Source organism: Pinus tabuliformis, chromosome 7 (assembly GCF_031772625.1).
Source record: "Pinus tabuliformis cultivar Carrire ecotype Pingquan chromosome 7, CPIR1, whole genome shotgun sequence".
Lineage (NCBI taxonomy): Eukaryota > Viridiplantae > Streptophyta > Pinopsida > Pinales > Pinaceae > Pinus > Pinus tabuliformis.
This window is the reverse complement of record NC_142293.1, coordinates 1,969,772,737-1,969,789,170: the sequence shown is the minus strand read 5'-3', so window position 1 is coordinate 1,969,789,170 and position 16,434 is coordinate 1,969,772,737. Positions and strand designations below refer to the sequence as shown.

At 36.6% G+C, this 16,434-nt stretch overlaps 1 protein-coding gene across 1 annotated transcript; it reads right to left on the bottom strand.

Moving 5' to 3' along the window:
- Positions 1-10,902: 10,902 nt before the first annotated feature.
- LOC149256360 (cold-responsive protein kinase 1-like) lies at positions 10,903-13,767 on the bottom strand. Its single transcript, XM_089455337.1, has 6 exons — positions 12,969-13,767; positions 12,493-12,623; positions 12,172-12,382; positions 11,828-12,062; positions 11,457-11,595; positions 10,903-11,358 (listed from the first exon to the last, which is right to left on the bottom strand). The coding sequence occupies exons 1-6, from the start codon at positions 13,765-13,767 to the stop codon at positions 10,903-10,905; spliced, it is 1,971 nt and encodes a 656-aa protein (XP_089311463.1).
- Positions 13,768-16,434: the final 2,667 nt, after the last annotated feature.

Genomic DNA, 16,434 nt, shown 5'->3' with positions numbered 1-16,434 from the left:
GGGAGTCATTTTGGTGGTGGAATGATAGTTGTTGTTATACCACCATTCAGCCAGAGGTAACCATTGTACCCAAAGATGTTGCTTTTCTGAAGTGAAACACCTAAGGTAGGTTTCCAGACATTTGTTGACGGCTTCAGTTTGACCATCCGTTTGTGGATGATAGGAAGTACTGAGTTTCAGTTGAGTGCCTTGTAGCCTGAAGGGTTCCTGCCAAAAATTACTTGTGAATATTGGGTCACGATCGGACACGATAGAAGTGGGCATGCCATGCAATTTGAAGATCTGATCCATGAAATATTGAGTGACCAAAGTTGGTGTAAACGGGTGGGGTAGGGCGCAAAAATGAGCATACTTCAAAAGTCTGTCCACAACCACCATGATGACTGACTTGTTTCCTGACTTTGGAAGACCTGTAATGAAATCCATAGAAACCTCTGTCCATATTGATGCCGGGATGGGCAACGGTTGTAATGTGCCTGGTGTATTGACTGTCTCCCCTTTGTGTCGTTGACAGACATCGCATTTGGCTACGAAAGTAAGGATGTCCTTTTTCATACCTGTCCAAAAAAATGATCTTCTGGTGCCAACATATGTCTTATGAAAGCCTGAATGTCCTGCAATGGGGGATGAGTGCAATTCTGCCAAAATGCGACTTTTGAGGGTGGAGGTTGGTGATATGACAACTCTGTCCTTATAGTGAAGAATCTCATCCTGCCACGAGTAGCCCTTGTTGGAATTTGGATCCGTCTGAAATTGAGAAATGAGTTGGGAGAGCCTGGGATGTGAAAACCATTCCCGGCGAGCTTCTTCAATCCATTCTGGAATGGGAAGGGAAATTGCTAGCAGAGTACTTTCCTCCTCAAATTGGCGAGATAATGCATCTACTACCCTATTGTCTTTACCTTTCTTGTAAATGATCTCATAATCATATCCCAGCATTTTGGCGAGCCATTTATTTTGTTGTGGGGAGGATAGGTGTTGCTCCAAAAAATATTTAAGATTGTGATGGTCTGTGCGGATTTGGAAACGTCGCCCCAATAAGTAAGGTCGCTAGGTCTCGACTACATGTAAGATGGCCATCATTTCCTTCTCGTAGGTAGATTGGCCCAGATTCCTCCCACTTGGTTGTTGGCTTGTGAAGGCCAAAGGTCGCTCTTCCTGCATTAAGACCGCCCTAATACCTGTAACCGAAGCATCACATTCAATGACAAAAGATTTGGTGAAGTCAGGTAGTGCTAAGACTGGAGTGGAACACAGGGCATTTTTTAGGGCTGTAAATGCCTGGTGTGCTTCCTCATTCCAGAAGAATGAATTTTTATTTAGGAGTTGAGTGAGGGGCTTCGCTATGCAACCATAGTTGCGGACAAATTTACGATAATAGCCTATGAGACCCAAAAATCCTCTCAAGCTCTTCAAGGTCTTAGGTTGAGGCCATTCCTGCATTGCCTGGATCTTTTTGGGGTCCACCTTGACACCTTCCCACCCCACAATGTGGCCCAAATACTCAACTTCTTCCATTCCAAACGAACACTTGGAAATCTTGACAAATAATTTATGCTTGCGGAGTAGGTGCAAGAGTAGATCTAATGCTAAAGATGTGTAGCCCAAGTGCAACTATAGATGAGGATGTCATCGAAGAAGACAAGGAAAAATTTCCTGAGATATGGTTTGAGAATGTGGTTCATAAGGCTCTGAAAAGTAGAGGGGGCATTACAAAGACCAAATGGCATGACCAGGAACTCATAATGGCCTTCATGAGTTCTGAAAGCAGTCTTGGGAATGTCGACTTCCTTCATGTGAATTTGGTGGTAGCCTGAGCGAAGATCTAGCTTAGTGAAGAATTGAGCCCCATTGAGTTCATCCAGCAAATCGTCAACCACCGGAATGGGAAATTTATCTTTGACTGTCAACTTATTGAGGGCCTTGAAGTCGGGACACATCCGCCACTCCCCATATTTCTTGAGGACCATGACCACTGGGGATGAATAAGGACTAATGTTGGTACGAGTGACACCTGCTTCCAAAAGTTCCTTGATTATTTTTTCTATTTCATTCTTTTGGGTGAACGGATATCTGTATGGGCGCACATTTGGGGGTTGGGCCCCTGGAACCAAGGTGATGCTATGATCATGTTCCCCTTGCGAGGGTGGAAGCTCATGAGGCTTGTCAAAGACTGGCAGATGGTTATTTAAAATCTGTTGCATCTCAGGATGAATTGGCAGAGACTTGGTTTTGACTTCCTGGATGGCATTAAATTGAGCTACAACTCCATGATTGCCATTTTTTAACAATTTTTCCATCCTATGTGAGCTAATGATAGAGGGGGCTCCTGCCTGGAGTCCACGGAGGGTATGCGTGTAGTTTTTCTGCTTAAAACTCATATGTAACTCCTGGAAATCCATTGTGATTGGCCCAAGAGTGTGGAGCCATTCATCGTCGAGGACAATGTCGCAACCCCCCATGTGTATGGCAAACATGTCGGTTTTCAACTGGTAATCGCCCATTTGAAGTTTGACATTTTCACAACGGCCTTCACATTTCATTGTGCCCCCATCCGCAATTTGGACTTGGAAGTTAGAAATTGCTCGTACAAAACAATGCATTGCTTCTGCGACTTTTTGATGGATGAAATTATGTGTACTTCCACTATCAATCAAGACTACTACTGGGCGATGTCTAATAAAACCTCTGATTTTGAGAGTTTGTGGGGAAGAAATCCCTGCCAAAGCATGCAGCGAAATAACCGGTTCGTCAGAGACATTGTCCTTTTGGTTGTCTTCTTCTAGCGCCTCATGTTCCTCAAGTGGTGGATCTTCCTCTGTTGAGTTGTAGTCAGTGGCATCAATTTGAAAAAATTTGGGCTCCTTGCATTTATGACTTGGGGAGTATTTTTCATCACAGTAGTAACATAGTCCTTGCTTTCTTCTTTCGGCCATTTCCGCAGGTGACACCTTTTGGACCTTAAGTGTTTGAGTTGTGTTGTCAGCCTGTGGGGGGCGACCTTTAGCAGAGAAATTTGGGCGACTGTATTGGGCTGCTAATGCACATTCCACGTTATGAGCTACCTTGCAAGCCTCCGTCCATGTGGGAGGGTGGTGCAGTAGGACTTGAGCTTTGATGGCTTCTTTAAGACTGCTGATAAAACATTCCGTGTAGAACACATCTGAGAGACCCCAAGTGCGGAAGGCTAAGGCTTCAAAAGCTGTAATATATTCATCCACTGTACCAGTATGTCGGAGCTTAGTAAGATGATCCAAAAAAGAAGATTCCTGGTTAAAGCGGTCTTGAAGCGCTTTTGTAAATTTGGTCCAAGTCCTAAAAGGTCCATTGCAACGTTGATGCCATTCCCACCATTGCCACCTTTCATTGTCCAAGTACATGCTCCCCACCATAAGCTGAGTTGCATCATCTAAGATGTAATTCAGATTGAAATACTGCTCCATTTGTGCTATCCATGCCGACGGGTGAGAACCGTCAAATTTATGCATATCCAACTTGGGAGGTCACTGACTGGGTTGTTGGTGGGTATGCTAGACGTGAGGAGAGTGGCTAGACTCACCCTCATTGTATCCATTGCCATTATACGCCTCCTCGTGGGCTTGCTCCTTGCCCTTCGGGATTATGCGCTCGACCAGGCTACTTAGTCGATCAAGCTAAATGTGGAGGGTTTGCACGGATTCTTCAAGTTTTTCCATCCTTTCATTGGCCATCGCTTGAGCTCTAGTTTCTACCATACACCAACCTGATGAAAATTGGGACCGCCTAAAAAAATTTTCACTAAGAATTGAATGGTACCACTGTGCTCGTCGTCCGTGATCTAGTGTGTCATGTGAGTGATCAGGAATGGGTGCATCCATAGATGAAGATACACATGTGAAATCATCGATGGCAGGTTCACCAAAGATGTCAGCAAAGAACAGAGGAGGCTCAGATAGAAGGGGGTGATCCTTCGTCGAGTGCTGATGCTCAAGCTCCTAGTCATACTCTTCATGAATGATGCCACATGTTGGTTGTGCAACGCCAACTCTGTCAATGGCTTCATCCTTGTTCACAACAAGTGTGGAGTACGGAATGGAAAACAGAAGGAAGTATCATCCGGAGGATCATCCGAGAATGAAGATGGAGGTTGTGGAACAAAATGCATATGACAACTCAATGGACTCACAACCAAATCTGCACAAAATTTAAGTGAAGTAATGCTAGGAGGATGTGACAACTGAATATATGTGTGTGCTTGTTCTCCTGCATCAATCTATAGTGGTGGAGCTGTTTGATTTGGGGACAGTTGAAGATAAGTTAAGAAAAGAAGAAGATCATCAAGGCGTAGCAATATTTCAGAGGATTATAATAGCCATATTTGAATACTTTCTATTAATCAAACTGAAATAGAGTGAAGAATGCAAGATAAAAAATATGAATACCCTCAAATGAAACATAGTAATAACTAGAAATTGGATAAATCACAGGAAAATCAATAAGTGGGGATAGTATTTATTTAAATGTAATTAGTATCCTATACAGAGGCATGCTACAACATTACGACATTTACATTGCATGTTTAGAAAAAATAGTAACAAACTATCCTTGAAATATTTATAAATACAGTAAGGTGGAACCTTACATTTGAAAGTATCCTTACATCCATGAACATAGTTCAAAACTAAAATAATAAGGAGTGTTTATCCTAATCATTCAACTAATTAAAATACGCAAGTGGCTACATTCAGAGGGATGAGTCACAACATCAACAAGGACAACTAATAATTAGTTAAAATAGAACAGTAAGAGTGAAGCTACATATAAATATAAATGGTGCCTTTTAAGGACACTGTAATCATTCATTAGGACAAAATGGAGGATCACATAGTGACTAATCCTATGGCTAAGACATATTCATATGCAGTTCAACACATATATACTAGAATCAGTAATAATTATAGTTTAGGAACATTCAACTCAGTAGAGGATGACACAATGTTCCATTTTCCATAGTCATTGTAATCAACCGAGAAATCATAGGCAATACATCACCTATAACCAGCAAAATGGAAATACAACCAACCTAGAAAGTAGCATTATGAACTAAACCTGTTAATGAGGGAGCACATTTGAAATGGCACAATCCACATACAAATGAACCATAAAGTTCACTGGAATACCTGCATAAATACAAGCCACGAGCAGATAAAGTCAGTACACATTGGAATCCTCCCTCATACCCAAAACTGTAGAAATTATTCATGAAAATACTTCTTAGGATAGAAATAATTACGAGAGCGATTAAGAGATTTGGACTGGTTCATCGATTCACTGAATCGAATCACCAACAAAGAAAGGGAAACTAGGTCAACAATAAATTCATGGGGAATAATAGAAAAACACCTCTGAGGTTAACATCTGAGACATATTAGGTCCACAACTGATTACCTGGGAGAGATTTGAAGTAAATCCTTGGCCTTTGCTGTTGTTGAGTGAAACCTTGTTGGAAAAGGCTTGCAACAAGTAATAGATGCTAGTTCCCTCTCTGGAAAGGAAACTTCCCATGCAAACGTGAAAAGCCCCAAATTCATTAGCACAATCCTCTATTGTAAGAAAGTAACCATACGTAGAAATGAAAATGATACCTCTTACCTATTAAGGCATAATGGAGTAAATGTTAGTCTTGACAAGTCATTATAGGGAGAGACACAACCACTGTTAAATTAGAAACAAGTAGGACAAGGAGGCAATGCTTATGGAAAACCTTCTCAGCATTGGAAGTAACATGAAGGAATAACCACTCCCTCTCAATAGAAATGTTATGGGACGACACAGGCTCATGTAAGAATGTAGTTCAGACATGGAATGAAGGCACTGTAATGGGTGCAAGAAAGAGACAAGTCGCGCCGGGGTTCGAAGAGTAGAGCGCAACAGATTATGAGGCCAAGCGGTGGTCACAATGAGCAAGAGAGGAGGTAAGTAAAGGTAAAATGGAGTTAGTGTTTCTACAAGGCACCACTGTTGTTGATCTGTGGCCAAACCAATCTCCATCACTGCACAAAACCCAAGCCCACACAACTCACCATGTGAATGACTTGAGGTGGCCAGTGGAAGATGGGACTCCTCATACCCCAACCACAACCATCGCCAATCAAATGAGAGCATAGTAGCGAGAGTAAAATGCTTGGCATAAATAGAATTTATACACATTGAATGCTTGGGCTTACCAAAATGTGGCATGGGTTTAGAACTAGGGTAGTAGGTAATCAAACATATAAAATTAACCAAGTTGCGCCCATATATAAGTTGGTAAGTCATCCAAACCCTCACAATCATATAAGTGATGTAACATAAGGGTGTTTAATTTGGAAAATATGCACATCACATAGCCAATTGCACTTAGATATGTTATGCACCTTACCCTATCAGAATGCACACCTTAAGAATGAAATGGGGTAAATAAATAATAGACAAAAAAATAAATAAATAAAAAAAAAAAAAAAAAAAAATGGATGTGGTGATGTAAGAGATGTGACAAGGGTTGGATGTCTTTAGTTCATTGTGACAGGGCTCAAAGAGTAGACACCCCTCTTGCTAAGTGATATTTTTTTGGTATATTTGGCTAATGGGCTTTCACTCAAGGGCTAGGCTCCCCCATCATTTAGGTCTTGACCCTTGTTAACTCATAAATTCTTGTAGGCCCCCTGACCATCGAGAAATCTTGAATCTTACTAACCCATATATTCTTGTAGGCTACCCCACCTTCAGAAGTCTCAACTCTTGCTAGCTCCCCCACCTTCTATAAGTCCTGGCTCTTATTAACTCATAAATTCTTGTAGGCTCCCCACCCTAGAGAAGTTTGGGCTCTTGGTAAGCTGTAAATTCCCAATATATCTCGCTTACTCATTGTTGGATATACTCGTGGTGTTATAGTGGCAGTGACGAGGTTTAATCTTGGGCCTTGTAGAGATTACTCCAACTAATTAATTTCTAGATTCACCATGGTGTTATAAAATTAAATAAAATAAAAAATTGAAAATTTTGCTTTCATTCAATCATATAATAATTATAATATTTTAAATTATATAATATTCATACAAATATTAAGAAAAAAATAGGGTATCTTTTAAGGATAGAAATATTATGTCATTGGTGTCTATCCTTGTTTGCAAACTTGTCAATATAGAATGTAAGTGAATAGTCAATTAAAAATCATGTAATTTAATCGTAAAATTGAGAAATTTCGGGTAAATATTATCCATTTAATAGTGTGTGTGTCTATATATATATATATATATATATATATATATATATATATATATATATATATATATATATATATATATATATATTATTCAAAAAAGTATTTTTGTAAAAAATCACATTCAGTCAACCCATTTTGAACCATCCAGTGTAGCTCATCATCACGATTAATATGGAAAGTTGGTACTGGCATCATATTATGTGATGAAAAAATGGAGAAAAAATTGATCCTTAATAATTAGAATATAAAAATAAAAAATAAAAAACGATATAATAAATTTTAATTAAATATTGATGTAACATTTATAAACATAAACATAAATAAAAAATAATAATTAATAATAAACAAATAATAAATTAAGAAAATAATATAAATAAAAAATAGATGATGATGATGGTTAACGTCCACTAAGACCAAACTTTGGTCTATTGGACTTAAAGAAACAAATTATTTAGTTTGCTTTAAGATTTTATTCCTATGCTCAAAAAGCTTGGAGAGAAGCCACCCGAGCTCACTATAATTTTGATATCGTAAAAGGCTAGGAAGGTCAGTATTGTGATAGAGATTATGAAACTGAGATCTAACGTGGTTGTACGCAGGGCACTCTAAGAAGAAGTGGTTTTCATCCTCGATGTTCCTATTCTCACAGAGATGGCAGATCCTTTCCATCCATGGTGTTTTAGGAACTGTCCAACAACCTGTTTCACTATGGAGCTCATGAGAGTTTGTTCTAATCTTTGCTAGATTAATTTTCTTCTAATGTTCAAAGAAAAAAATTAATCTAGCAAATGAACTCTCATGAGCTCCATAGTGAAACAGGTAATTGGACAGTTCCTAAAACACCATGTATGGAAAGGATCTACCATCTTTGTGAGAATAGGAACATCGAGGATGAAAACCACTTCCTATTAGAGTGCTCCACGTACAACCACATTAGATCTCAGTTTCATAATCTCTGTCACAATCCTGAGTTTCCTAGCCTTTCGCGATGTCAAAATTATAGTGACATCAGGAGGCTTCTCTCCAAGCTTTTTGAGCATAGAAATAAAATCTTAAATCAAACTAAATAATTTGTTTCTTTAGATCCAATAGACCGAAGTTTGGTCTCGGTGAACATTAACCATTATCATCATCATCAATATAATAAATTAAAAAAATTATTTTATTCCCTGTAATTATAATTAATGAAAAAAATTATAAATTACATTTTTCAATTTGATGACGTTAATAGATTGAAATAATAATATCTTACATGATAGATGTCTACTTTTATTATCCCTCCTCGCATGTTATAACACATTTGTTTATGCGTTACTGATTAATTAGCCCTTGTTTAATTTAAAAATCAAATGAAAATACATAATCTTAATTTTCTAAAATTAAATTAATTTGTTTTTCAAAATTTATTTATTTAAAATTTGATTGGTTTATGAGGTTTTATTTTTATTTTACAATAATATGGTTTAAGTTCATACAACACTGAGATGTCATAGCAATACTGAGAATTATATTAAATATTTGGTGTGCATATCATCAGATTTATTTGAGGGGAGATTTTCAATATTAATGGCACGCGCCATGTGTTTTCACGTCATTCATTGTTTTTAATTTAATTTAGTTCATAATATAATCCATTATAAATATTTTTCTTTTAATGTCTATTAATTTTGGAAATGAATTAATTTTAATTTTGACATTAATTTTTTTTATTTTTATTCTTTATTAATAATTTAATTTATTAAATAAATTAGTTTACATTTAACATTGTAATGTTTCTTGTAATATATGTCATATTACTCCTGAACCGTCAGCCATGTTAATTCATGTGTTATTATAATTACATATACTATTCATATGATTTGAGGGATAACCTACCAACTAATATCAAGGAAACATATTCCACTTATATTTACATATAGGAATATTTTTTTCTGTGATGAAAAATTAGGGAGACCATCAACTTTTTAAAACCAATGATGTATATTGTTATAACTTACCTAGTGAATATTGATTGAAGTCTTGCAACTAAAGTCTTAACACAAACACTGACTTATAACATAAATTTTCTAGTTGTTTATAAGAAATAGTTTAATTTCAAGGATTTTGGTGGTTTTAGATGTAAATGTTTTGTTTTGCTGTCATCAATGAATATTTATTTTTAGTATATTCAATTTTATAGGTTTTCTACAAATTTGAATTTCATCTCTTTTTATTAAAATAAATTTATGTTAATATAGTTTTAATAATAATATTATATTTTTATATACATATAACTTTATTCATTAATTATATATACATATATCAATATATTTATAATTTTTTACTTTTTATTTTTAATAAATATTGGATTTAAATATATTTATATTTAACAAAATCCAAATTAATGTAGGTATCGCATATTGTTTATACTTCTATGATATGGTGTGTTCCTTGTCTTGTTTCTCAACTTATAATTAAGTTAAGTGAATTGAGACTTATTTCTATATAGGCTTATGGCTTATATGCTTATGGCCTTGGGTAAAATAGTTGTGAATATAGAATAATAAATAAATTAATAGTTGTGAATATTGAGACAATTTTGATGGATTGGGCAATGCTAGTAGCATATTATGCCCAAATCTTATTGAACAATTCAATAACAACAAAAGCAACGGGCCAATCAAAACATTTAATGTAAAAAGAATTGAATAACATCAAGATTGTAGGGCCATAAGAATACCATTTCATCTACATCTATGACATAGTCCACTCCATGACACATTCTTTGGAAATATGGGTCAATTTCACACTAAATTAATCAATCTACCCCATTCACTCATACTCAATAAATTGAATGGCACAATGGACTACATGATAGCTTTTACAATAATCAATCTACGCCATTCACTCATACTCAATAACTTCAATGGTACAATGGACTACAGGATAGATTTTATGCGTAGAATGTTCCAGTTTTACACACAATAGTCAATTGTTTTTTTCTCTTTTTATTTTGGACAATAATTTTCTATACATGTACCTACTTATTAATTGAGAGAAAATTCAAAATTGAAATATCTCAATATTATCTAAATACTTTTTCATTCAAATAAACAATAATGTTATTTAAAAATAAGTTATTTTACTCTAACAATTTTTTATTTTACATTTTAAATTTATTGGTTCAATTCTTTGCCAGTTGTTTTTGGACATAACTATAATGTAGCCCACCACTCTTTTAAACTTAAAAAATGGACATAACTATAATGTAGCCCACCACTCTTTTAAACTTAAAAAATAATTATTTTAATTAAGCTATATTTATATAATAAAAAAAAAGAAAGCGAAAGAAAGCTAGCTAACTAACCTTGTTAATTAAGATTTTATTTATTTTATTTTAGCTAAGCTAGCAAGCTTTCTATTTATTTTATTTTTGTCAATCTAGCAAGCCTTGTTAATTGAGTCTTTTTTCGCCTTTCTCAACGGATGGAAATAAGCAAAGAGCTAGCTTAATCGGTATGCGATGAAAATCCACCATTTCCCATGACCAAATCTTCTACGCTTAATTTTCTTTCAATAACGAACAATCTCATTATGTCATTTATGAATAGCAGCTATAATAAGTATACTCAGTTCCCGTGGACAAATAGAAATTTTAGCACCTAAACGTTGGCTGATTTTCAACTCCGATCCAGGGTGCCTGACGAAGGATCAGCAGTTGCAGAATGGATATCGGAATGTGTGTTGGAAGAAATTGCTGTACTGCAAGATGCTTTGTCAGGACCAAAAGCTGCAGTAGTAGCAGTTGCAGAATGGATATCAGAATGTGTATCAGAAGAAATTGCTGTGCTGCTAGATGGTTTGTCAGGAACAAAAACTGTAGAACGTTGAAGTTGGTGAGATTTGTTCACATTCTCCACATCTACGGAAACAGGCCTTGTCGGTGAGGAAAGATGTTCTACCTCACTGGTCAGCATGGACACTACGAGTGACATTGAAGGCCGCAACGTTGCAGCTCCTTGAGTGCACAGAAGACCAAGTTTAATCACTTTCATCGCTTCCTCACCCGAATCACTGCCCTCCAATATGGGATCCATAACTTCTAATTCTCTGTCCTCCTTATACAGTCTCCATGTCTGATAATTGACCAATATGCACAAATCATAAAACGTTAGTCAGCAGAAATCAGTTTACAAAATTTCTACTTTAGATATTAGATCCACATTAGCCATACTTCTTCCGGAAGAAACACCATGTGTTGGGGCTGATTCTTTCTTCCGCTGATAATCTCAAGAACAAGTACTCCAAAACTGAATACATCTGCTTTTTCTGTCAGCTGTCCGCACAGGGCGTACTCAGGCGCCATATAACCACTGCACAATGCCATCTATAATGAAATCAACATATCTTGACCCTCTTAAAATTATATGATGCTTTCTCAAATATGTGAATTGTAGTTGGTTCATATCCCGCAATTTATTAAATAAAGTTGGGGACATCAAGACTTTGAAATGTAAAGAGAATTCTTACAAAGTTCCTGCAATTCTAGTGCTATTAAATATAGTTGGGGACATGAAGAGATTGAAATGTAAAGAGAATTCTTACAAAGTTCCAGCAATTCTAGTGCTAACGTGGCTCTGATCTTCTCCAAAGAGTTTGGCCAAACCAAAGTCTGCTATTTTAGGTCTATATTTATTATCAAGTAAAATATTGCTGGCTTTAATATCTCTATGGATGATCCGAATCTCAGATTCCTCGTGAAGATATGCCAGCCCACGTGCAGTTCCGACTATGATTTCATATCTATCTCTCCAGTCAAGTAAATGGCGTTTTGTTCTATCTGCAATGATTGCATGATAGGAAGTGAAAACGCTGGCAAGCTACATTCAAACACTCTAACAAATCCAGGATCCATGAATCGATTAAGTAGCTAAAGAGAGAGAAGTTACCGAATAGAATCTTATCTAGACTGCTGTTATGGAGGTATTCGTATACCAGTAGCCTTTCTGAGCTTTTAACGGAGCAGCCAAGCAATTTCACTAGATTCTTGTGCTGAACACGACTGATAAGATTTGCTTCATTCAGAAATTCAGTGTGTCCTTGCCTTGAATCTATGTTGAGCCGTTTAATTGCAACCTCTCTTGCATCAGGTAGAACCCCCTACAGCAGATCAATGAACTTCAAAAAAATTTATATTTTTCATGGAACCTGCAGATTCCAAATATCTAATTTGACAGAAAGCAATGATATTAAGCCCTCACTTTAAATACGGATCCAAAACCTCCCTCGCCAAGCTTGTTTTCTTCATTAAAATTGGACGCAGCCTTTTTCAGTATGTCGTACTTTAATATAAGTTCAGGATTAGCTACACTAGGCGATAAGTCAATTTCTCCTCCTTCCCCTGAGAAAACATTAACAAGGCATCTATTTATTTTGCGGTAAAGAAATAGTTTATAAGTTCACAAGACACGAGTATATCAAGCGCACACTAATGGTTTAGCAATTCCAGAACCTCCGCTTCGAGAAATGCGTTTCCAAGGGTTTAGACGACAGAAAAACTTCCACTTCCAAAGGCTTATGAATGTCACTAATCCGACCGTAGCTGCTAGTACGCCCGCAATTATCCCGACCAAGTTAGATCTTTTGCTTCCTGCAAATTCACACTTAGTAAATTGGTTATTTTATTTTAGAGAATGAACAAAATCACCATACCACTTATCATTGCAAACTGTGTGAAAGAAGATACCGTATACGGGAGGACTTTCCTTTGGCGGCTGCGGCGGCGGCGGGAGGGGCGGTGACGGCATGATAGAAGTATTAAAAAAGTTGTAAGTCTCGTAACGCAAAAGGCAGTACGCACTTAAGTAGCGTCCTCCTATAGCTCCAGTTTTGCATTGCTTGGATAAAATCGATGGACCGGCATCTAGGCACGATTTGCAGTTGCTTGGCGACACATAATTCCAACATTGGGCTAGGCCGTAGATTTCCTGCTCATCTGCATAATCTGTTTCGTATTTCTCTGTAGCAAAAAATGTTTGTTTCGGCACAATTTTTTTCAGAAGTTTTGACAGAGCCTTCAGCGTAATATCTGCGAAGCGATCTGGCTGATGGCTTACAATGTTGTTACAAGTTGTCCGGGACACATTCTTCTCATCATAATCGTTGTAAAAACTATGATTGTCGTAACGTAAGAAGCAGCCGTCTCCATAAATGAGTCCAGAAGTGGTGTGGCATTCCTTTACAAGGATTTCTTTCGCCATAGAAGCGCAGGCTTTGCAGTCGGGGGAATTTAAATCTCCTCTGCACTGGATAAACCCATAAACAGCGCTATTGCTGTTTTGCCGCTCAACACTTGAGGTATTGAATCCGCTGGTAGAAGCATTCCCCGACAATGATTCCAAAACCTGGATTACATTACGCTGAAAGTTGCCACCATTTATATATTCGGAGTTCCAACAGCTAGGTGGTTGAGCTAGTAATAGGTGCAGGCGCGTCCATACAGTGACGATAAGCAACATGCGCCCGTGTATTGTTATCATCTCCATTGGCGTCTCAAGACAGAGCTCGACGCTCTCCACTCCAACTTCTATTTTCTAATTCGATGAGGGGAGCTGCTGCACCAACGATCATAAGGCTCTGCGTGATTTATTATTTTTCTAACCCTTTGTTCCCGCTTACGTAGATACACTGAATCTGCCGTTCATTTTACAAGTCTGAGGGCGTGGAATTAGTCTACCATTTACTACACACAATGAAAATTCAAGCATGAGAAACTTGGATGGAATGGGCTCCAGCGTTCAAAATTGAAGACGTCAGAGCCCTTCAAAGGGCGCCTTTGGCACGTCAGAGAAGGGAAATTTTTACGTGTCAAAAGAAATTTAAAATATGATTTTTGTCATTTAAAAAAAAATTGGAATAATATCTTAAAATTTTTTAAGAAGGCCTCTTAAATTTTCAACATTTTTTTTAATTTCATTTTTTCTGAAATTAAAATTTTAAGAATGTTGAATTTGTGAATTTCCTTTCATGTTAAAAGTTAAATTCCATTTGAGAAACTCCCATTTCAAAAACAACAATTTCTTTTTGGGTTGGTTGTTTTTTCTAATTATGCATATGATGCAAGTTCTTATTACTTATTATGTCAAAATTACCTTTTCATACCATTACATTTGGCAGTTTCTAAGTTGCTCTCATTTAAAAAACAATAGTTTCTTTTTGAGTTGTTTTTTCTAATTGTGCATATGATCCAAGTTCTTATTAATTATTATTTCACAATTACCCTTTGATACCATTTCATTTGGTAGTTTCAATTGAGAGCCACTAGATGTCAATATGGGTCATGTATTGGGTCTGTAATTATTGGGTTGTGACTAAAGGCTGCCCAAAGCAAGGTTTGACAACGATTTAAGCTGGAGAGGAGCATAGATTCATGATTCAGCAAACACCTATCAAGCAAGGTTTAAGCACAATTTATGCTTGGAGAGGAGCGCATTCCACAGGCTTCCTAACGTACTGGATTTTATTTGTTTGCGGATTCCCAATTCCTGGTATGTTTTCATATTCCCAATTTCTGAATGAGTTACTTGTATCAGTGTTAGTAATTGTGCTAGTGACTTGGAGGCAAGATACTAGTAATCAGAGAACATATTTATCTTTGTTCATAATAATTCTAGATGCCACCCCAAATCTAAAAAGTATGTTATAGAATGCTTGTAGTTTTCTTAACTTATTTTTCTAGAAAACAACAAGTCATCCACAAACATGAGATGTGAAATACAAGTGGTTTGAATTACTCCGCATCTAGCAATTAGTCCATTTTCTCTAGGCAACATCATATAGTCATCAAAATTAGCCTTAGATCTCAAAAACATTATACACAACACCTTGTTAGATTAAGCTAATGATCTGAACCCTCAAATACCCATAAGAAATATTTGAGTGTGGTGTTATGGCCTATAGCCTAACACATAGTTTTCTTATAGCAGCATAAACATTACTCTTGATCTTCCAATGATATCCCAACAGGTTGATCCACTGCTTCTTTTAACTCGACGTCCTTACAAGAAGGAACCATCCTCACACAGTTGCAAGAGGGAGGCTCAATCCGTCCCTTAACTTATTCCAGTTTCATTCTGTATGATGGCTACTTTGTTGCGGCTAGATGACAACAAATAGAAGCCCTTCTAAACTGCATATTTAGGGTCCTTATTACAGTGTATGGTTCACTACTGATCAACTCTCCTTCGTTGCGAATAGGGCTTCATCTTAACTGCGGATTAGGCCATCATCAAACAATAGATTAGTAGGCTTCGTTAGGGCTCCTTTGATAGCGTGTAAGTTTCACCCTTAATTTCGGATTACATCAACCTTGAGGATTGCGGCTAGGGCAGCTTATATAGACTCCTCTTTGACTGTGTCTAGGGCTAGTTAAGGCCTCCTCTTCTCAGCATTATAATGATCCTCTTCTTGCTACGTAGACAGGTCTCCTTTTGCTGCATGTAGAAGGGAGACTAATGCGGAGTATCAATTTTGCAGCCAAGTATAGGGACTGTAGTTCCAATAATTTGAGATGTTCAAATATTGGAAGTCTCAGCTTTCCAAAAGAGTTTTAATACACAATAGAATAGTGAGTTGGTAAAATTTGAAGTTTATAAGCTAGAATTACACTGATACTTCCTCTATAAGCTAGAATTTATTTTTAATTTTATAAATGAGACATTCCATATAATTTGTTTCTTCGTATTTTTATTTTTATTTCAATTTCATTAAGATATAATTATGCCTATGTGTTTATTTTTTGTACTCATATGCAGTTTCCCAACTATGATTTTGTCCCTATAGTTGGTTCAATTGTGGCTGAGTTCAAGGCCTACGCAATATGATCTTATGTGGTTACATTTCTCAATCACGTGTAAGAGTAATTCATTTACTAATGCAGCCTTTGACGTAGTGGTATCTTTTTGTTTGTGAAAAAAAAAAAAAAAATTGAAAATAATTTACTATTGTCAATTGAATTGCCTTTTTTTTATGCTTTTCATTATAGAAGTGCGACCTAGATGTGTGCCCTTCTAAATGAAATTAAGACCTGCCCTTCAAATTTCTAAATGAAATTAAGACCTACCCTTCAAATTTGATCACTGATGGGCTCCTACATTGAACTGTGAAAAAGAAAATTCAAACTGTGGAAAACTTACATGGTTGTGATTGTGATG